This window comes from Eretmochelys imbricata, chromosome 3, assembly GCF_965152235.1.
Source record: "Eretmochelys imbricata isolate rEreImb1 chromosome 3, rEreImb1.hap1, whole genome shotgun sequence".
NCBI lineage: Eukaryota > Metazoa > Chordata > Testudines > Cheloniidae > Eretmochelys > Eretmochelys imbricata.
The window spans coordinates 60,334,769-60,358,676 of record NC_135574.1 but is presented as its reverse complement, the minus strand read 5'-3'; the positions used below and the strand labels follow the sequence as shown (position 1 = coordinate 60,358,676).

The 23,908-nt window shown below is 38.8% G+C and overlaps 1 protein-coding gene across 1 annotated transcript in view; it reads left to right on the top strand.

Moving 5' to 3' along the window:
- Window positions 1-13,489, top strand: part of IMPG1 (interphotoreceptor matrix proteoglycan 1) — an 89,160-nt gene extending 75,671 nt beyond the window's left edge. The window contains exons 13-16 of the mRNA XM_077811622.1: window positions 2,898-3,460; window positions 4,404-4,623; window positions 9,968-10,178; window positions 13,450-13,489. Coding sequence (XP_077667748.1) covers window positions 2,898-3,460; window positions 4,404-4,623; window positions 9,968-10,178; window positions 13,450-13,489 — 1,034 coding nt within the window. The remainder of the gene's footprint in view (window positions 1-2,897; window positions 3,461-4,403; window positions 4,624-9,967; window positions 10,179-13,449) is intronic.
- Window positions 13,490-23,908: the final 10,419 nt, after the last annotated feature.

The window sequence follows — 23,908 nt, the reverse complement described above, 5'->3', positions numbered from 1 at the left end:
CAAAATAATAAGGTGTTCAACGAATAGGGGTCTGCACTTGTGAAGGAGAAGGCAGCAGAATTGGTCGGGAAGGTTTGCCGGGCTTGTAACAGGGAAGAAAGAGACGAATGAGCCACAAGCCGCCTCCTATCACCCGCTGCCTGTGTGTCCTATTTTTATCGAGTGTTCACCATTGTAGTATATAATTAATAACCCCTATCTTCAGAAGGGCAAGAGATATATTCAGCCACCTTCCAATGCCCTTGCTATCTGTTGTTGCTTCCTCCCCAAACCTCTGATTCTGCTACTTCCAGAAGGGGAGTAAATTACAGGATGTAATCTCTCCAGTTGCCTTCCCTGTAGCAAGCCAGGTGTTTGTTTCTGAGTGACTGTTTCTTGCATAGCCACAAGGGTACTGTGATATGCTTTGGGATACAATGTTACTGTCATAGTAAACTCAAGTATTTAACAAAAGTTTGCCTAGTATTTGTATTTTCCAAGGTAAATATCAGCAAATTATAGAAATACAATATACAGTCCTGTTACTCAATGCCTGCCTAAAGCAGTATTGGAATCTGATTTTTGCATGGTGCCTTTCATACTGGTATTCAAGCAGTTTGCAGTGGAGTAAACTGATGTAGTGACTGTGTAGGCAGAAGCAGCTGCCATAAGGCTGTTAACAGACTCTGCTTTACCCAAGAAGGAACTGTACCCCATTGCACCCTTATTCTTTTTCAGAAAGGGCAATAAATTGTTCAAGCTGGACAGTCAGAAAGACCTTTGTTCATCCATTCATCCAAAAGATGGAGAGCGCTTGAAAAAAATGAAGCACTCTAGAACTCAGCTTATAGGAAGGAATGACTTAACATTTGTACCTGCTTACCCTAGAAACCGATACTGGCAAAAGTGTATAAACTCAATGATATGAGATGATGCCAAATGACAGAGTGCTGTCATCTGAGCAATGCCATCTCAACTGCTTACATCATAAACCATGACAAACAGTCCAAAGGTTTCCTTCTAGGTCAAAAACATCTACCAAGGCACTTCTATGCCCCTCTCACCATAGGATCTGAGAGCCTCTCAGACATGAATGAATCACAACAGCTCTAAGAATGGAAATTGAAGTAGAGAGAGAGATCAATGGACTTTCTCAAAATCACATAGGAAGTTTGAGAATTGAACCCAGATCTTCCAAGGCCCACTGCATTATCTTAACCACAAGACCAGCCTCTTTTTAAGTGCTTTGACCAAACATACCTCAAACAGGGTAGGTCAGTGAATTATCAATTTGAATATATATCTCCACATAACAAAGCCATGGGAAAACAAAATGATGAATGAAAGAAAATATGTACCCATTATTTTCCCACCTTGCACAAGGTGGTGACTAAGACAGGAAGATTTTTTTTTTTTCAAGGGCCTAATTCTGAAGTCTTTAGAACTGCACATACAGTTGAGGGCAGATTTTGGTATAGGGCATCTATTTTGAATGTCTGATCATCCTAAAGGAAAGAGGACTTGGAGATTTTTGTAGCTCCCCACCAAGGAACACTAGCTTTCAGCTAACATATGAAAGAATTCTCATTGGTAATTAAAAGAACAGTGAGTGGCAGCAATATTTTAAGAATGGGCTCACGAAAGGACAAGAATTCCCTTTAGACTTGGAGACACTCTGATTGACAGGATTTATCTGCAGACAGGAGGGGTGAGGGAGTAGCATATTTCTTTACTTTCCCATTTAACAGAAAAGGTCTCCTGTAACCATTATCAAGAGACGAGGCAACGCATTTATACTAAGGTTCTCTCTCGTGGAAATGCATATTTGTTCCTAACCCTACAGATTGGATAAGCACAGGCTCACAACTTGTGTCATTTGAAGAGAGGGGAGATCATATGGAGGGTTTAGGGATAAACTGTACTTGGGAATATTTTGAAAATACCTCTTTTTTTCCCTTTCTCCCCCCAGTCCAGTCCATTCTAAGGGGAAATATTTGCTCTTCAGAAGTATTTTTGAAGGATACTGCCAGGATAAGTGATCTCTGGCAGGGATAATAAAGTAGTGTCCAAAGATGGAACAGATTCCATCAGAGGCTGGAAATCACCCTCACTTTCCTGCCAAGTCAAGTCAGGTGTTTTGACTTGGAGCCCATCCAGCCCCCTAACGAGGGCACCACTGGGAAAGAGCGAAGTTACCCTCTTTAGTCTGAAGTTGAAATCTGTCATTTTCTGTTATTTTACTACAGTAAGTTAGCTGCTTGTTTGAATTCAAACAGTCTCATTCTTCATGCTTAAGATTTGAATTAAGACACATTCCTAGACTGCCTCTGAGTTCCAGCAGGCATCTGAAGGGACCCTATAATCGGGGGGCAAATGGGTTGTTTTAAATGCAGCAAATGATTCTTTAGGAGGGTTTTGTTTGTTTTTTAAATAGCATAAATACAAAAGACGTATTTTGTATCTGAGGAGGCGGCACAGGTTTGTACAACCACATTTTGAGGTCAGTGGCAAATGCCATCTTTAATCTTTCACAAAGCGGGAGTGGCCAGGAATGACTCAAGCCCTGCATTGATCCAAGCAGACAAGTCAAAGCTGCAACCTGCACTTTCAGTCAGTGTAAACCGACAGTGGGATTACGTGTGTCAAAGCCACACAGTGCGTTAGCAGAAGTTAGGGAAACACTTACAAAGTGTAATTATCACTTAAACAAAGCACACACAAAGCTCAGCACGTAACCATGTGGACTGAGCATTTTCCTCCATTTTCTTACTAAGTCATCAGAAAGTGGTCATAATAAGACTGTCATGTTCCAATGAGGAGTATATTCTCCTTAAAATGTCTCACTTGAAATGCTATATAAATATTTCATTATGTATATTTTTCAAAGTTAAATATTTGCCTCCCCCCACCTTTTGCAGCCGTAAAGATCATAGATCCTCCAGAATCATCAGGTGATGATATTTTATCGACAGACAGAACTTTGCCTTTCTTTATTGATTCAAGTGACCACACCACCTCCCTGCCTGAAGAAGTCATCATAGCCACATTACCCACTGACCAAATCACACTACTGCCAGCAGTGATTAGTCCACCTCACAGCCACTCCATTATCATAGATCAGTCCTTTGAAATAACCAGTTCACCAACGCCAGCAGCTGATAGCAGCATCCCTACTGGCTTCAAAACAGGAGTGCAGGATATTGCTGCAGAACTGGACAGAGTCCACACAATGAGCACAGCAACGATGGATGAAGTAGAGTATGGCAGTGGATATATTTCCGGGTTGGCGAGCCAGCCAGCAGGAGCCACTCCGGCTCCTACACTGAAGTATGTAACCACTAGCTCCATGACAACGGCAGCCAAAGGCAAAGAGCTGGTGGTTTTCTTCAGCCTGAAAGTAACCAACATGCATTTTTCTGATGACCTCTTCAACAGGAGTTCTCTGGAATACAGGGCACTAGAGCAACAATTCATGCAGCTGGTGAGTAAAAACATAGTCTGCGATGTATAGTATTCGAGCACACATTAAAGAACAAAGATTTTCCTTGTTAGCTTATATTATTGCTCCCCAGATTAGCAGAAGCAATAAAAAGAGACAAGCTACTGGGGCATTCATCTAGAAAACGGATTTATTCTGACCAGATCAGTAAACTAAGGAGGAGCTGGAAAACACAACTGTATGAAGTAGAGCACAGTATAGGGCCCTGTCGTCCAGTTTAATAAAACACCTTGAACTACTGTAACAAGTAACTTTTTTTTTAGTCTGTGATGCTGGCTGGATAACAGATAGCAGTGGTTTATGAACGAGAATACATGTAAAAAAAAAAGAGAGAGAGAAAAATATTTACCTATGCAAGAAACCACACACACATATTCTTGGCAAGTAATTTTAATTGGATTTTTCTTAGCTCCACTTCAGTGGTATGGTAACACTGATTACACCTAATAAATCCAGCATAAGGATTCAATTCTTATCAATCCTTTTAAAATACATCATGAGTTATCAAAGTGAATGTGATTAGATATAGATTTTCCCCAGAGATACTGCTGGACCATTGGGCAACAGTAACATGCCTATTATATTGTGCTCTCACTTGCCTGGATGGAACCCTTTGAAAATAATTGAAGTTGGCTTTTTAGTGAGGTGATTTTTCTTTATTCAGACCCATAAATTCCCCAAACACTGTGTTTCATTACAAGGAAAACTAGCGTCCATCCATCTCAGTTCACTATTGAGAAAGATGCAAATACAGAGACTAATCAAGGCAAACAGAAAACTGGACTTGGTAGTTAAGCACTATTATTAAAGCCAGAAAAATAAGTTGGTGATTCAGGTACCTGGTAATGAAAAGTGAATATAAGTGAAATTAATTGCAGCTAGGCATTGACGGGGATTTAAAGTAAACCAACTTCCTGTTTTGCAGCTGCTTCCATATCTTCAATCCAACCTTACAGGATTTAAGCAACTGGAAATACTTAACTTCAGAAATGGAAGTGTGATTGTCAATAGCAAAATGAAGTTTGCTAAGACTGTTCCATACAATATCACAGAAGCTGTGCACTGTGTTTTGGAAGACTTTTGCGATGCTGCAGCCCAGCGCCTGAATTTGGAAATTGACAGCTACTCTCTTGATATTGAGCCAGGTAAGCTTGTGTTACTAAAAATGTAAAAACAAAAACTGTACAGCTGACCTTTCATAGCACTGATACAATTGATGGCTTTACCCAACACAACTGGAAAAAAGACATTTTTATTTTAAAGACTATTAATATTGGGCTTCCAGTATGTCAGACTGCCCTTGATCTTTCATTTTAGTAGGAAATTATGGCAACCAGAAATAACTTGGGGATACTTAGAAACTTTCCCAATTATGATAATGTTTGTCAGGCTATCAACACACTTTTAAAGTCATCAGCAGTGATTGGAACACATTCCATCTCATAAACCCGATCTCTCCCTGATGCTGTTTATTGACATATTCATTCCTCATTTAGCATCATACTTGTAGAGTCCTATGCCACCATTTTCTCTACTGTTTTCCCATAGAAATTGAAATCACCTCAAAAAAATCTACAGGTTTAAGACATGTTTAAATCTTCTTGAATTAAATTCAAGTAAATCCCCTTTCATTTGTGAAAATGAGAGCCATCTAGTGGAAACAATGGTGTACCACAACTAAATATTCAAACAAACAAATCTCAGCCTTCTGCAAGAAGCAGCCAAAAGACCTGTCAAAGCCATTCGCAAATACCTGCAAGTATTTTTTAATCATCAAACCAAAGTGAAAATATGGCAACAAATTGTGATGTCACATTGTCCAGCCAGAATTATATTAAGGAAAATGACACAACGTTACAGGAAAACATGACACAGTATAGCTCAGAAGAATGCTTTATGCCAAACTCTAACAGCTAAAAAGTGATAGCTTCAAACGCCTGAAAACTACAGTGCTGATGTACACACCGAGTAAAACTTAGCTAGAACCTAGTTCCTGTGGTACTGATGCTGCCTTTGACATCACAGTAAAAAATCACTTCCATGAAACTAAAATATTATAGTTAAAATGGGGAACTTACAAGAGGACATGAAACTAATGTAGATGTTAATATTTTAATCAATGAACTAATTAGATGAACAGCTCTATCACGATCTCTCAGACCCCTACTGAAAAGATTTTAGTTAAAATATCCACTGATATCCTCAGGAAAAATAAGTTCATTTAACAAGCTAAAATAAGCAGCGGGATAAGTAGGAGGAGAAGAAGAGCTCAGATATAGCCTGCTTTCATGAGACTAGCCTTAAAGGTAAAGAACCAGAGAAGAAAAAGACAGCATCTGACTCAGAAAGCAGAATTGTCTCTAACTATGTTCTCCCATGATTCTCCATACAGCATCCTTTACTTTAAAGAATGCATTCCTTTAATAATGCGAGAACAGAAATGTTAACTGATAACTAGGGAGACAGCCAAATGTAATCTGAGATGAATGCACAGTACAATGCATTCAACCTGTTCTCACTACAACAATTACTAAAGGGATGCTAATACAAATTGTATCTTTGCAAGCAAATGCATCTGAACCGAAGAGATGAAGATGTAGGGAAATAAAATGAGAAAGGGAAAGCTCTCCATGTAGCTGTGGAAAAGGCAAGGAAAGAGTAAATATTAACTTTAAAGACTACAAAGAGATGCAACTGAGAGAAATGAACTACCTGCAGGACTCACTGTTTCCATGTATAAATTATGAAGTGGTACAGATTCCAGCAAGAAAGTAAAACAGGATTGCACAAATATTTAAATGCATGATGTCAGGTTCCCTCTGCTTAACATTAGCCAGACTGCTATGAGGGGATCCAAACACAACTCCACGAACTCTTAGCTTGCTGGGGCTAGACAGAGTTCAGGTATTGTCCCTGGCTTTGGGCCTCTAGGCACACACTCCATGTGTGGCCTTCAAGTCTGACATCCCACTTGACAGTGTGGACCCCGCAGCCCAATTGCCTAGGCCCTGAAACTAGTGCCATATCCTCACGCATCCCCAGCAGCTCTTGCATATTCCCCAGAATCCCACTGGAGTTGTTGGCTTTCTGGTTTGTCTTCTGGTCTACCTCTTCAGGGGCACATGACAGTGAAAGCACAAAGACTTTGCACAGGACTCTAAACACAATTTACTCTTTACTTAACAGCATGAGAAATACACAACTCTAGTCATAAGACATGCATTTCCCCTCCATCAGTTACCTCACCATTCTGGAGAGTTCTTTGGGCTTGGACAGAGGCCTCTGGGATGCCTGGGATCCTTCTCCTGAAGCTCAGTGTCTCAGCTCAGAAACATGGAGCCTCTTTCCCTCTCTAGATCAGCTAACTTTCCCTTACCTTGGTTGATCCACAGTTAAATTAGATCCCACTGCTACAAAAGCCTTCGCATTTCCTTCTTTTCTGCCCGAAACTTCCTCTCTCTCGCTCGCTAAAATGACCCTTTCTTTTATAAACTGCAGCACCCTTTTTCAGGTGACTTCCTTATCAGCCTCAACAGGTGATCACACATCCCTACCAAGAGACAATGCTAGCAAGCAACCTCTCCTCTGACAAACCAGTTCTCCTAGGTAAAAGGCCAGTCTTTTGTCTCAAGGTTTTCACCTGAATAGACAACTATTTTAGTAGCCAACCATTGTCCCTCATCTGGTAGGTACGTGCTACAGGTCTGTCAGCAAATCGTGGATCCCACATCCAGATAGAGGCATTCCAAGATACAACAATTTCATAACAACCACCAGAATTCATAAGTTGTACATAAACAGATTCCCCAACTCATTAGCCATGGAAATGGTCCGCCCGTAGTCTGGAAAGCATGTTTTTCTAAGGATCAACATGACTCCAACCTGAATCAGTCAAGAGTCTGATCACTACCTTGAAACACCATTTTGAAAGTAGTAAGTGAACCTATCAATTCTACTTTGTCCTTAGCGAACAGAAAGAATGGTAAATCCTTATTTCATGGCTGGTATTCCTTACATGAGCACAAAAAGCAAGCTTTCATGACTGGTATTCCTTACATGAGCACAAAAAGCAAGCTTCTTGAATATTGTAAAAGTCAATTTTAACGGTTTAAAAAAGCATTCTGAATACATGCCCCACCGTTTGTGAAGAAGAGTGAATAAATTTCACATCAGAGGTACAGTGTCATCAGGAATGATGTTGATGGAAGTGGTGGCTTCTCCATTTCTTGCAGTCTTCAGATTAAGAATGGATGCCGTTGTGGACGATATGCTTTATTCAAATGCAGGTTATTGGGCACATTACAGGAGTAACTGAATGAAATTCAAAGGCCTGCAATGCACAAAAAGGTCAAACAAGATAATCTAATGGTCTTTCTGGCCTTAACAATCTACAAGTCTAAGCATAATCCTAATTCTATTATGTCTATTACACACACACTTTTTTCCCAAAAATATTTAATCAAAGTTTCAATTTATTTTGACAATTTTATGTATTTATTTATTTTATTTTTACTTATAAGCAAGCTAAGATAGACACTAGTGAGAGTCATCTAGTCAATAACTAGCCTTGTAAAATGCTGCTGGGAGTCAGGATGACATATTTCAATGGATCCAGCTAGTATTTTTTGTTTCTATCTAACAGGCTTTTTATTTTATTTTTTTAAGAGAAAAATTGTTTCTCTGTGAACATTGATACAGAATTCCACTCCAGGCTAAAACCTGTTTAAGTTATTTCACTTCCTTCTGTAAAATAAAAGCTAACAATTTTTGATTTACAAACTTATTGCTTTGCTACAAAATGATTTTTTTAATTTTCATTCAAAAATTATTAATACAGTAAAGAATTTTTTCTATTACATTTAGACAGGGATTTGTCAGCCTTTACAGATACTTACTTAATTATTATTGCTGACACAGTGTGTTTTGTTGTTGTTGTTTTGGTTCAGACTTAGTACAATACAAAGTTCTTTGTTCCAATAACAAAGTGGATGCCAAAGTGATATCATCTTATGAGTACCAAAGATGATTTAAAACTGTCTCCCTAGTCTTTAATTTTATGGAGAAGCTAATCATGGAATTATATAGAAGGTTAGAGCTGAAAGAGACCTATTGATCATTCAATCCATTTCACTACTTGTATAGGCAGATATGAGCACCCTTAAGCATGGCTGAGATTTTCAGTGCCACCAGGGAGGACTCAGTGTTCAGTTCTCATGGAAATTGATGGCACTGGTCAGCCATATCCTCTAAAAGCTTTGAAAATCTCAACCAACGGGTTTATAGTTATTAGTAGGTAGGCTGTCCAATGTGAATCCTCTTTTGAAACTAAAGATTTGCCTTTCTAGGAAAAATAAACAGACGGCCCATTATTGCAGAGATAACATCCCCAGCTGACATTTTAAGAGCTGTTGATAGTTAATCTTTATACAATAGACCCATGCTGATCTCTACAGCTATGGTAAAGGCTGCGTTTTCTCAGTTCGGTTTAACAGTTCAGGCTTCTCATATGCACCTTCGAGGCCCTGTTGAATTGTTTGCTATTCATTAACTGTATCCTCGGGGCTAAGGAGTTAGCCTGGCTCTCATCTCCCTCCTCCTCTCCCATACTTCCTTCCAGGTGCCAAATGATACTCCTACACTGGATCTAGTCTTCCTCACCAGTGCCTCCATCTAACAGCCGGGTCATGCTGGGAAAACTCATGCTGAGTCCCCTGCTGACTTTTTGAGAGAGGCTGGGGATGAAACCTGGCAACAGGAGGAAGCAGGGCAAGGCAGTCCACAGGAGAATTAGAGGTGCTTGGGAGGAGGAAATATGGCTTCAGGCTGCAGTCCTGGCTTTGTCCTTTCTTCTAGCATCCATAGACCTTCATCTTCCCCAGTACAGTGTCTCATGGCAGCCTCCTTCCCAAACCCAGAAAACCAGCAAGTGGTGATGGTTTCATACACCTCATGAAAGGAGATTGTCCTAAAAGGTAAACCACCTTATTTCCACAAAGCCATTCACACATGGATCTCCCCTAGAGAATGCCACCATTTCTAGCTAGTAGTGTCACCCTGTGTACAACATACAGGGACGGTGCAGTTTTTTTCCTTGCCCTTAATCAGATTGCAAGCTATTTGTGAAAAGAATCACATTTCTTGTATATATATGTGCAAATATAGTACTAGCGCTCCCCAAAAGTAAAAGATGATGGAATCAGAATACCCACATGCAAAAAAGACTCTACAGTTCAAACATAAAAACATGACTCTGAATATGTGGGAAGGAAACCGATTGTGCAAGAAAATATAACATAGCAATTTTCTGTGGTATCTGAGGAAAGAAAAATGTACATATTCCTTTTATGCTGAGATATCCCCACCAATTGATATAGAAGGAGCCTGGCTGTAGTGAATCTCTTTTATTCTCTGTAGCTGCCACAAGTTCTGCCAAGTACACTGAGATAATGCATCAACGCATCCACTAATAATGTCTCTATCTTATTACAGCTGATCGAGCGGACCCATGCAAATTCATGGCATGTGATGAATTTTCACAGTGCATAACAAATGAATGGACAAAAGAAGCAGACTGCCTTTGTAAATCTGGTTACGCAAGCCGAGATGGACTGCCATGTCGGAGTCTATGTGAGATGCAGCCACATCTTTGTGTTAACGGCGGAAAATGTGAATTAGTTCCAGGAAAAGGAGCTGTCTGCAGGTAGGCAAATTATATTTCTCAATAATTCTGCTGAACAATAGTTCCTGAAAAATCAGTTACACAAAGAGTTGGAATCGAGATTACCCTTTTTCAGGAGTATCAAGAGCAAGCCAGCAAGTATAAAATTCTAGACATTTTGATCTAGATTGTGGTATTGTTCCATTGACAAACTAGCTTAGACCATGAATAGTTCCACTGAAGTCAGTGGGACTATTTAAGGATTCAAGTACTGCACAATATCAGTAAAAGCATCACACAGTCTAGTTCTTTATTAGAAAGAGTACATTTATTAGAAAGGAAGCATCATTGACCTAGATTACAAATAACTTGAAATGATATTCTTCTTGGTGGTTCTTGATTTTCAAAATGCAACTATTCTGACATTTTGGAAAATCAAACAACATCAGTTCACATTTTTGGCTATTGGTAAATAGGTATATCTGTGAGGAATTAACTTTTGGCTGGTTTATATGAAATACATTTTAAAATACTATTGTAAGCATATATATATGGCATCCACCACTATAATAGCTGGCCACCTTACAAGGCATATGTTGAGACAGTCAAGATCTTTGTATGATCAAACTTTGTATGCCCAGAGTTTTCAAAGTAATCAAGTGAGCCAGGATTCCATTAGTTGGGAAGGCATGATGTTTCTTGCAACTCTTTGCAAATTTGACCAGACATCATAAATATTTCCACAGGTAACAAATTCAGGAGTGTGGGCCAGTTACGGAGAATGTCATACAATCCAGATATACAAACTTCCCCTTATGGCACCAAATTCTAGTGTTCAAAGGGAGTGTAGATTGTACAGTAGGTCAAAGACTATGAGGCTCTTACACAGGATGTCCAGAACCTGAGTGTTACAATGGCAGTTGATTGACTCTTACACAGGATGTCCAGAACCTGAGTGTTACAATGGCAGTTGATTGACTGCCATTGTAACAAGCGGAGTACAGATCTAATTAGCCCTGTCAATCATTCTTAGTACTGACCTCAAGAGGTCAGTATATGCTAATTAGAGCATTTAATATCAGCTACAAACAATAAGAACATTGAACAATTTCTGCATATCATCATGACTGTAGAAGAATTATCCACTACATTGTATATGGTTAGTGTTTAAAATGTACAATAGTTGAGTTACCTTAACTCTTTTTGCCCCTGTTGGCTTCTTAAGGCCACATCTACACTACCCGCTGGATCGGCGGGTAGTGATCAATCTATCTGGGATCTATTTATGGCATCTAATGTAGACGTGATAAATCGATCCCTGATTGCTCTGCCGTCGACTCCAGAACTCCACCAGGGTGAGAGGTGGAAGCGGAGTCGACGGGGGAGCGGCGGCCATCGATCCCATGCCGCGAGGAAGCGAAGTAAGTGATTCTAAGTCAATCTAAGATATGTCGACTTCAGCTACGCTATTCTCGTAGCTGAAGTTGCGTATCTTAGATCGATCCCCGCCCCCCCTTAGTGTAGACCAGGCCTTAGAGAAGAATGGGATGTTGACACTTGAAGCTCAGATTGAGTTCTGAAGGGACACTGCTGAATTCCCTATATGCAAACTCACGGTAGCAGACTTGCTGTATTTTGCAACGATAAAGTTAGCTTGGCTCTAATGTCCATAATATATCAACCCAAGATCATGATTTTGCAGGGTCAGAATTTTGTCCAGAGAGTCAAATGGCCTAGCTTAAATGCAGATAACGAACATAATGAGAATGCAAGTTTATTAAAAATAATGAATACGATGCCTTTGAATTGTGTCTGGTTACATACTTATATAATGCCAGGATAAACTTTAAAAGCTTGTGCAAGCAAAACCAAGAAAGGTATGAAAACAGCAGATCATTGATTCCAATGGAAGTACTTCCAAGTAAGAACTTGGTAAGGCATGTCGAATTCAGTCCAATGTTTGCTTCATTTTCAAAACTACTTCAAACCTCACTGATTTCCACTTCTGATAATTTATGAACCTACATTCTCACAGAAAAGCCAGAGGTCTCACCCAACATCTTGGGAGAGGTTTATTTTATAGTAGAGTAGCATAAAGCTCTAGACAGCACTTCTCAAGTTAGAGGTCACTGATGAGCAGTGTGTAGGAAAGATTTAAAAAAGAGATATCATTAGAGAGGGAACAAATTTCCAGGGCATTCAAGTGCAAGGTTTGGTTTGGCCTCATTATAGAGCTAGGAATCAGCCACAAAGCTCTGTTCTATATGCAAACTTCCTTAAGATTCAGGGGTGGGGAGAGAATCCTTCAGTCTCCAATTGTTTTATATTAATCATCATGAACTTGAAGATATAGTCTTCCATGTATTATTAATCATGCTGCTTCACATGGAAAGACCCTTTTTGATTAATTACAATGAGAAAACTGTTCTTATACTTGTTGGCAGTTTTCCCTGTATTTTGGACACAAGTACTTTGGATTTCCTGCCCTCAGTCTTATTTTTATGTATATTTTTGCTTTTCCCCTTCTTCCTGTTTAGATGCCCTGTACGTAGGCACCGGTTTTACCAAGGAGAGCGCTGTGCAAAGTTTGCTCCAGAACCTATACAACCCTTCATTTTAAAAGCTGTGGTTCTTAGCTTATTGAGCCTTGTTTCTCTTGTCATCATTTTAATTGTTAAGATAAGAAGAAAATACAAATACCAGACTAATTTGGAGTAAGCAGCTCATGATTTTTCCCTTCACATTTTAAAATGAATTTTCAATGATGTTCCTTAAGTTACAGAGTCTTATATAAAACAAAAATGTTCTGCATTATAGAGGTCCTGCTCCCAACAACTGTGGCCCAGAAAATGCTGTAAGAATTAATCCCATTTTTGAACATGATGAGCCCATTACTAGCTTTTGCAATGTGCCTTGTAGCGTAAGTGCTTGTGTCAGTTCTTCAGAGATCGTTAACCAAGGAACATTACGCAAACATGAAAAAACAACTCAGTGTGAAGGTAAAATGCATGCACATACATTCTCATCCTCTCCAAAGTAACATGTCCACTTTCGTGCATTAACTTTACAACTAAATCAGGTTTGGGTTTGTTTGTTTGTCCTCTTGCCTTAGCCATTTCAGAGCTAAAAATACTAATCCCTAAATTTACTAATAACCTATAATATTTACTTGTCCATAGGTTTTATAATAGAACTTTAGAAATTACCTTTCTACAGCTCTTCTGCATGGCTTTGGCCGTCCATTCTATCCTGATGGCTTTCCTAATCATTAGTGCAAGAATTAAGCCTGAATATCCTTGTTTTAATGTTGTAGATCACCAGATGATATTACAAAACCAAGACTGACCAGCTAGTGTCTGAAATTCTGGAGTTCCAGCATCAGCTAGGTAAGAAAGGTTTGTGACTCCATTTTCAAGAAAAGTGTACCATTTTATGTTTATTCTCAAGTTTACCATTTGTAGACGTGACTGAGAAACCTGTCCATGTACTAGTTTCATATTCCTTTTGAAGCTGAAAAGAAACATGTATTTTTTGGTTGAAAATGACTTTTCCTTTGGGAGCTTGATAAGTTAGCCACATTCTATTTTGAAGTGCTTTTATGCAATACTGTGCCATTTTGTATGCCAGCTTTCAAAAGCAGTAGTCTCTAAAAGACACTAAAAGACACAAACAAAAGAACTAATCTTAATAGGAATAGTAGTCATATACTTTCACTTATTAATGCAATGTAAGGAGCTGCAAATTACTTAAATTAGGCACAAGACCTTCATACAAAAGGCACCTACATTTGAGTTTGAACAATACACTGTATTTTACTTTGTGTCTATCTATACTTCAAAATGTGTGACTTAGAGTACAGAATCTCTTGCTTGTATGCAACAAAAAGATCTAACTAGGAAGGGCAGAAACTTGATTGAGCTGAGAAGTTCTCTCTATACTGTCAAGCTATGTCTTCCTTCTTCCTCTAGCCTTAGTCCCATCTATATGGGGTTGGCTCTGAGTCCTTCTTTTCCATCCCAGTCTGTCTTAAAGCAGTTCCTCAGAAACTCTGCAGTATGATATCCATCCATCCAGTTTTGGGTCTTCCAACCCTTCTCTTACCCTTCACTTCTAAGTTTAATGTCCTGTTCCTGTATATTCTGCCAATCTTCTTTTCACATGCCCAAGCCAGCTAAGCCTGGATTCCTTCAGTTTCTCTGTAAATAGTACCAGCTTCAAAATTCCCCAATTCATTTGTTCAAATGTGCCTATCATTGTAACTCCAAGCATCCATCTTAACATTTTCATTTCCACTGCATTCAAGATCTGCTCTTGTCTCTTCCTCAGTGCCCAGCATTTTGAGCCATACAGAAATGAAGGGTTAATACGGTCTTGTAGGTCTTACTTTCAGTTTGATAGGCATTTTCCTAGCATAGACCACTCCGCTCACTTCTCTCCATTTAGTCCAGGCCTTTCCTATTCTGCTTGTTAAGTTCATCATTGAGTTCAACATTATCCTGTGTTATTGAACCTAGGTACTTGAACTTCTGTATCTTTGTTGGTGGCTGGTCCCTCTAGACTTGCAGTCTCATTGTCTTCAAGATATCAAGATACCCCTCTAATGCATCGAGCACCAATGTGAACAAAGAGAGGTTTCGCGCCAAGCCTTGATGTACTCCAACTCTTACTAGAAGCTGTTCAGTTTCTCCACATGGCCTAACTGTGGTAACAGCACCCTCTGATGTGCCTTCAGGTATCTGTTTCATTCTCATACACCAAGAGATGACTTTTCTCAGAACAGGGTCATATAAGCCTTCTCAATATTGACGAATACTACCATGCAGGGATTTCCTCTTTTTTCTGATATTTTTCCACATGTACTATTCATGAAAAGATAGCACCCATTGTTGATTTGCCTGGCACAGAGCCAAAGTTATTGTCACTGAAGTTGTGTTGGTTTGTTCCTTCAAAATATTCCACTATTATAATTTCTCTGAATCATATCCTGCAAAAGAACAGATTAATTTACTGGATTACCAGAGTAAGAGAAGCAGAAAAATTTAGTGATTTCTTTTCACTGGTCTTCACCACTCAGAGGCTGTTGAGAAAATACCTACCTCAGGCTTATTCTCTTCAAGTAATAAAGATGAGGCACTGTTATAGAGGAGCACACGGGTAAAATAAAGATCTGTAAGTCACAAAGGTTGGACTGTATACACTCAAAAGTTCTGAGGAACTGGACAGTGAAGTGACTGAGCTCAGCTGCTAACAAAAATAAGTCTACTCTTAAATCAGCTACTATAGTTGAGAATTAAAAAGTTGTGTATGTCGTACCTGTCTTTAAAGGAGGCACTAGGGTGATTATAGAAATTATAGACCAGTAAGCCTTACTTCCATACCAGGTGAACAGGTGGAAATCTTAAAACACATGGTATTATAGAAATAAACTAACACAACTTCTCCGAAGAAAACCATGCCTCTCTAATCTATTAGAATCCTTTGAGTATGATAGTGGGTAAAGGAGACATGGTTAACATTTTATTTGAATTATCAAAAATACATTGACAAAATTCCTATCAAGATTAGGACAGCTAGATAGTTATTGGGTGAGAGCTGAAGTATGTCACAGATTACAAACTGGCTAAAATAACAATAGGAATACTTGGCTAATTTTCACTATGGCTAAAGTTCACAGTGTAGTGCCCCAGGATTCCATGCTAGGACTGACGCTTATTGCATTTGTTAGTGACTCGAAAAAGGTGCTGCAGAGAGACGAGGTGGCAAAAATGTGCAGAGGACACAAAATTATTTGTGTTAGTTAGTATTGAAGCAGCAGCTGGGGAACTTTAGTGGGACCCAACAAAGCTAAATGAATGGGCAGCACAAAGGCTCAGTTTTACAATCTGGAGAATACATATTGACTCGGGCTGGGGTTTTCAAAGGAGACTACAGATGTTAGACATCCAAATCTTCTTGACTTTCAGTAGGACTTGCATGCCTAAACACGCTTTGGTCTCTTTGACAATCCCAGCCCAGATCCTAAAGAAATCATTTTATCAAGGCTTGAAAAAAGGCCCAACTCCTTCAAACAAGTGTGTGGTAGATAGAGACGGTAGAAGTGAAGGCTGTTCAGTACACCTTCACCATAGTCAAAGATAATTCTGAGTTCATAAAGGGGTACGTGAAAATCCAGTATATAGTGAAGAAGTTGAAACAACTTCTTTAGTCTCTACATAAGCTTGAAAATTGCTTTCACATGAAGTCTTATGATTACTAAGTGTGATTCCAAAAGCAAGGATGTGACTGTTTGGAAAAAAACCTGCTAGTAACCCAGAAATCAAGTGGTCAAACGAAAGGATTCATGACTATGAAGAACCAGACCCTTATTCTGAAATGAAAGATCCATGCTCAAGATCAAAACCAAGCTAACCTTGAACAGGGCTAACCAATCTGAAAGCCACAGCCTGTGCTAGGGGGATCAGGATCACATGGACTCTGTCCTTTCTCCCTCAGAATACTCCATAATGGAAGGAATAAGGGAAAGCTATATGTGAGTCTTGCTCCTCTATGCAAAAGCAGCATATCGGACACTGAAATTTGGGTTCATGCCTGCACTCAAGCAGACCAGACATTTCATGTTGTGACTTCAAGCAAGCAAGACCAAACCTAAATCACCCCATATGTCAAAAGTCAAACCTACAACAGTCCTTAGGAGACTATCCAATGTTGATCTGATTTTTTGCAACCTAAGCCATCTACTAAGTTGCTTTTCACTCCTGCTAGGCGTAGAACTGAAGAAAACATCTCTTCCAAAATGCACCATTTGTGTGGAAGTATGTAATAGGGGAGATAATATATTATTTAAAGAATCAGGAAGGAGCTTTATCACAGCATTGCCTGTCAGAATTAGTGATGCCTGCCTTCTGATCAGCAGGAGTGTTTGAAGCAGCCACACATTACTCACAGCTGCAAGAGGTTTGTCTGAAGTCTAAGTTTGCTTGACTTTCAAAGCCCATACATTTTCAGTTGACTTAAATGCCACAACCCAGATTTGAATATCAATGTCTACCACTGTGAATGGCATCAGAGGTGAGAAGGGCATCTCTTTCCAGACATTGACTGGCACCGTCCATCAATAAATCTAATATTTGATCTCCTTAAGAAGAAAGGGTCTTATATGGATTGAGTACAAAGTTCGGTTTGCAAACAAAACTTGCGCAACCAAAAGGTGCAGGAAGTAATCAGTTGTAACAGTCTTAGACAAAACCCCATTTCAGATCCTGCCTTTGAGAGCATTTCTTATCGGTTTGCAAGATTCTGTTAAGAACAGGATAATGCTCTCCTGGAGTCCCGAGGAGTCGCTATAAATGTCCCATTCAAAGGAAATGGACCCAAAGACCTCAAATCAAATAATTTAGAAGTACTAGAATGGAAGCATATGGGATCCTCCTTAGGTGGATCTGAGGATGATTTCTTGGATTTCAAGTCATTTGGTGCTAGATCTGCCTTATGTGGACACAGGCACTTCCCACGAAACAGCTGTTTGGGGCTGGAGGTCCCTAAGGGCTCCCTCATCATACATCGCTCAGTGTATAGTTCCTTTCTCATCTGACCCTGGGGAAAAAACAACATAAGTTTTCACTCAAGTATTCCAATCACCAGGGATGTTTGCTGGAATTACACAATTTTGAGGGGCAGAAGGAGCGCCACAATCTCTTTTCTGCTCCACATCTGCTATATTAGACACGTGGTCTCAAGAGTAACTGAATTATTGAAATATTAATAGGAATTTTTTTTTAAAGTACAACAATAGAAGTAAGTCTATCTAATAAAGTCATACCACCACACAGGCAGGATTCCATTCCTACTAAGGCTGGTGGAAGGAGAACTGAGGGACCATTAAGAGACTTTTTGGAGAGGGAGGGGGAATGAGAAGGGCTATACCCTTAATTCCAGAATGATAGATCTGAGGTTCGGAAATTATTCTGTGTTTGTAAGATAAGCTACCTTTACATTGAGATACAGGCAAAGTCATGAAGGAGGCGGCTTTATTTCAGGTGCTAGAGCTATAGTAGTTATGGCTCCATAAGTATTTCATATGTGAATCCTTCTTCAGAATATTGTATTTCATTCATTGTTTAATTATCAGGAATATACTATTCAAATGAATACTATTCATGCACCATTTCACTGAGATTTTAATAGAAAAAACCCATAATGCTAAGCACAGCAACAACACTATGACTGCTATAGCATTACATCTATGTGCAATTAAATAGCTGCAAGTAGGGGACTACTATATTCTACTTGAAACAACTTGGAAAATCCTAGTTGATTTTAGTGAAACTTTGCCTGCCTGATTACAGTGGTTTAGTAAAACATTTTCAATTCATTTCAATTTGAGAATGCTTATTAAAGGACTTCTGTAAACTTTAAAAAAATGTTTCTTACAGATTTTTTCTTACAGGTATTCAGAAAAAAGTTCTGCATTATTCAAGACTGGAGTTCAGGCTAAACTATGTATAGGGGCAAATTTTGGGATAATAGAAAAATCTTACAATTTTGTGTTGAAACTGGAGCACACATCAAGTGAAAGTCACCATTTTGTTAATGGAAAGCTGCAGCCACTTTGCTCAGTGCAACAGTCAAAAAATTCATCATGAATATAGTGTTAAAATGCATTTATTAAGTGTTCAGTGTTAAAGTATAAGGCTTAAAAATTTTAATTAGTTATTTCAAAGATAAGTGATACAAGCAGGTATCTTGCCGGTGTTACATTTCACTAGCAGTATGAGAACCCAGTAGAAGGAACAGTAAGTGGAATGCAGTTCCAGCCTGCTTTTATAAATAGGCATGGAAACATTAGATTTTTATCAGTAAACATCAGTAATCGTCAATTTCACTGTACACACTCAGAGAAAAAATATTTCCATCAATTATAATCGACATTTACAGACAGGTACTATATGAAAAATGCTGCTTGAGAACTTAGCGTTTAAGTATATTTACTTTTTATTAGGGCTGTCAAGCAATTAAAAAAAATGAATCACGATTAATTGCACTGTTAAACAATAATAGAATACCATGTATTTAAATATTTTTGGATGTTTTCTACATTTTCAAGTATATTGATTTCAATGACAACACAGAATACAAAGTGAACAGTGCTCACTTTATATTTATTTTTGGTTACAAATATTTGCACTGTAAAAAAAAGAAATAGTAGTTTTCAATTTACCTAATACGAGTACTGTAGTGCAATCTCTTTAGCATTAAAGTTGAACTTAAAAATGTAGAATTATGTACAAAAAATAACTGCATTCAAAAATAAAACAATGTAAAATTTTAGAGCCTACAAGTCCACTCAGTGCTATTTCTTGTTCAGCCAGTTGCTCAAACGAGTTTATCTCCTGCAAATGTAAACAATGCTGCCCACTTCTAGTTCACAATGTCACCTGAAGTGAGAACAGGTGTTCTCATGGCACTGTTGTAGCCATATTTATATGCCAGATGCGCTAAAGATTCGTGCTTCATCCACCATTCCAGAGGACACGCAACCATGCTGATGACAGGTTCTGCTCGATAACAATCCAAAGCAGTGCAGACTGACGCATGTTCATTTTCATTATCTGAGTCAGATGCCACCAGAAGAAGGTTGATTTTCTTTTTTGGTGGTTCAGATTCAGTTGGTTTTGCATCGGAGTGTTGCTCTCTTAAGACTTCTGAAAGCATGCTCCAACCTCATCCCTCTCAGATTTTGGACGGCACTTCAGATTCTTAAACCTTGGGTCGAGTACTGTAGCTATCTTTAGAAATCTCACATTGGTATCTTCTTTGCGTTTTGTCAAATCTGCAGTGAAAGTGTTCTTAAAATGAACAACATGTGCTGAGTCATCATCCAAGACTACTATAACATGAAATATATGGCAGAATGCAGGTAAAACAGAGCCAGAGACATACAATTCTTCCCCAAGGAGTTCAGTCACAAATTTAATTAATGCATCATTTTTTTTACCAAGCGTCATCAGCGTGGAAGCATGTCATCTGGAATGGTGGCCAAAGCATGAATGGGCATACGGATGTTTAGCATATCTGGCACGTAAATACGTTGCAATGCCAGCTACAAAAGTCCCATGTGAATGCCTGTTCTCACTTTCTGGTGACATTGTAAATAAGAAGTGGGCAGCATTATCTCCCATAAATGTAAACAAATTTGGTTTCGTGTTTGGCTGAACAAGAAGAAGGACTAAGTGGACTTTTAGGCTCTAAAGTTTTGCACTGTTTTGTTTTTTTAAAAAAAACTACATTTGTAAGTTGCATCTTCACGATAAAGATTGCACTACAATGCTTGTACAAGGTGAACTGAAAAATACTATTTCTTTTATCATTTTTACAGTGCAAATATTTGTAATCAAAAATAATATAAAGTGAGCAGTGTATACTTTGTATTCTGTGTGGTCACTGAAATAAACATTTGAAAATGTAGAAAAACATCCAAAAATATTTAATAAAATTCAATTGGTATTCTATTGTTTAACACTGTGATTAAATCTGGGATTAATTGTGATTATTTTTAATCAAGATTAATTTTTTTGATTTAATCGCATGAGTTAACTGCGATTAATCGACAGTCCCACTTTTTATATTTTGACATGCAATGTTGACAATTTTAACAGTTATAAAGCTTTAACTTGTTAAACTCAACATCTACTGTCATTAAATAATTGTCTGACCCCAACCCCCCAAAAAACTTTACATATTTAATTGTTTAATTCATGGTGAAAAGATTTATCACTCTGAGATTTCACACTTTTGGATGGAGCAAAATGATTGCAGTTTTCCTGAAAGTAGGCTTTCCCGGCATAAAGAAACATTCTGTAAATTTTACAATGTACATAAGAGATTTGTGTTTATGATTACTCTATGGTAGCAAATAGAGTATATACATATATATGCACACACACAAATAATCTATATTCAGTATACACACAGATCTCTCCTAATGGTTACCATTAAGTTTCTGCAGAAAGCATCTCTACAAGCAATGGGCAGCCATAAAGATTCCATACACTTAGCACCCATCTGTGCTGGATTGTTTCATAATCCACATTCAAATATTGATGTTACTTGTCCTATTCATAAGTATGTCTATGCTGCATCAATGTTATACTACATTTGGGAATTGTTTACCCTTTATTGTACAACAAAACCTGTAATTAAAACTTTAAAAGTGCAGTTCTACTCAGTACAGTGTACTATAGCAACATGGTACCTCTTTATTCAGATCTGAATCTTGTGTGTATTCAGAGTATTATCTCGCTATTTTAGTGACAAAAATTAAGTGTTTACTTTTTAATTGTTAGTGCTGGAGAGCCAACAGAGCAAAGAGGGAGTGAGCTTTATTCTGTGTTATCTTGTGCAGTGTCAACAGAATATATGACAAAGTTCCAGTTAGTTACAGCTGTGCAAACCATAATTTGGCATGCAGAATCTGTGTTACTTGTGCTCATGTGCAAGATAGAAGAACCCACTGAATTTGCAGGGCTGACGTAACATCTTTATGATTTATAAACTGAGTATTTTGAGTAGAAAATCATTGAGACAATAAGCAGGGAATCCATGATGTTATTTTACCAAGTCACATCTCAGAGTAGAACCTCATTTAAAATATTTTCAGTGGGCATTGAAAGATCTCTTCCAACAAATGTTAGCTGTAACTGCTGATCATATCACTTAAGAATGCGCAAAATAGTCTGTTTTTTTCCAGTGTATTTCATATATTTCAATTCATATCAACTCTTCATTAGTCAGGCAATAAAGAAGTCACTTTTAAATGTGTATTTGAATAATGAAATGATTGCTCATGACTGTATTTATCACTATTAAATATTAATTACCAAATACACTTGCTGGATGTAAACCTTTTGTATTTCAATAAAATATAATAAAACTGTTTACTTGAAAATTGCATAGGAGATTCAATCGGTATTTAATTTCATTATCATAATTACATCCTAATTTGATGTTTGGGTCTTAAATTAATTTGGAAATAAAGAGCATAAAAACTGTCACAGGCAAGTAGAATCTAGAGTTGAAATAGGATAAATCCAAAGGGATGCTTAACATCACTTCATCCTTGTCCCAGACATGCAGGAAGAAAGACAATTAGGCTGCGACTTTAATAACTTGTCTCATTGCTGGCAAGTTCCTAGATAGTTTGTACAGTGCAGCTCATGAGCCCTTCCTTAATCGTTCTCACCTGATGGAGGGCTGCCATCAGCCCCCCACCCTTCCACAGCTGCCCAGCCCATATTTGGGACCCCTTCACCAAGTACCAGAGTGAAGGGGCTGGACAAAAGGGGTTGTGTTCTTGCTGTACCAGGTATCAGGAGCCCCAATCCCATTCCCCAGGTGGTTTAAGAGATGTCTTTCTCTAAATCCACTTCCAGCTTATCAGGGACCTAGACCCTGTGTGGAACAAATCCTTGCACTGGACACATGCCACAAGGAGCACCAGTCATTTTGCTTGGCTGCCTCACACCATTCCCAGCTGGGTTCCCAGATAGTTAACAATTTCCTCCATAACAGCCAACAATATATCTGCTCCCTGCTCAGGAAGGTGTACCTCATTGTCCCTGAATAACTAAGGTACCAAATACAATAGTTTTGGGTGGGTAATTATGGATCCTCCCCATTCCTGATGATTCACACACCTTCTGGCCTTGTCAACCAAGAGAGGGCTGGTGGTTCCCCATCATACCATTCTGTTGCAGCATTTCAGACCAGTCAGCATCAGACCCCGGATCTGGATTTTCCCTAAATATCTCTGTGCCCTGATGATTACATCACCCTCTTACAAAATCCCTAATCAACTAATGAACTATAATCATTTCAGGTGGCTGCTTCCTGACTGCAAAGAGTGTAAAACAGGCATCAGCTGGTCCCAGAGCACATCCCTCCTGCCACGCCAACTCCGATTTGCCTTGCCTCGCCACTGAGGCCCAGCTGTGGACCTCCAGGGGAACTGACTGCCTCCCTGTGGGTCCCAACGCATAATATTGTGCCCACAGATCCAAACATCAAGTCTCATGATCTGCTCCATGTCACCTTCCCCTCCATCCATGCCAACTCAGAACTTCATCCCAGAAATGAACTTCCAGGGGGAAACAGCCACCCACCTTTGAGCCAAATGCATACTATTGTGTCTGCACATCCAGTCATCAACTCCTGTGACGTGTTCACATGATTCTGACGGAAGGGACAAACAGGGAGAGTTTAGCACATATAAACCACTCAACTATTTTCCTCTACAGGGACCTCCAAACCCTTCTATGCATTTGGATGCCGCCACTGACAGGCATAATAAGTTGGGCTCTTATTCTAAGCTACGTTCAGGATGTAACCACTCCAATGCTGAATGAATGGGATCCCAATTCACCAGCAAAATCTCAACATTATGCGCTCCTTGACATCACCACAAAATGAAATGGCCTCTTCTGAGGTAACTCCCTTTCCCATGAAGAAAGGATGGTCTTAATACTCAGCTTGTCTGTATTGCTTGGACTGGGCAACTCTGCTAGTACTATAACTCACCTGGCCATCCCTTAATTGATTTCCTGACACTCAATCAGTATGTCAAGTGACCGTTACTCATCTACAATATTTCTTTTCCTTCATAAAGGCCTTTCTGCCTTTTATATATATATATATATAAATTTTTTTTTCTACACATGGTCAACTTTTCCCACTTAAATTTTCAAGTATTGAGTTAAAAGACAGAGATACCAGACAAA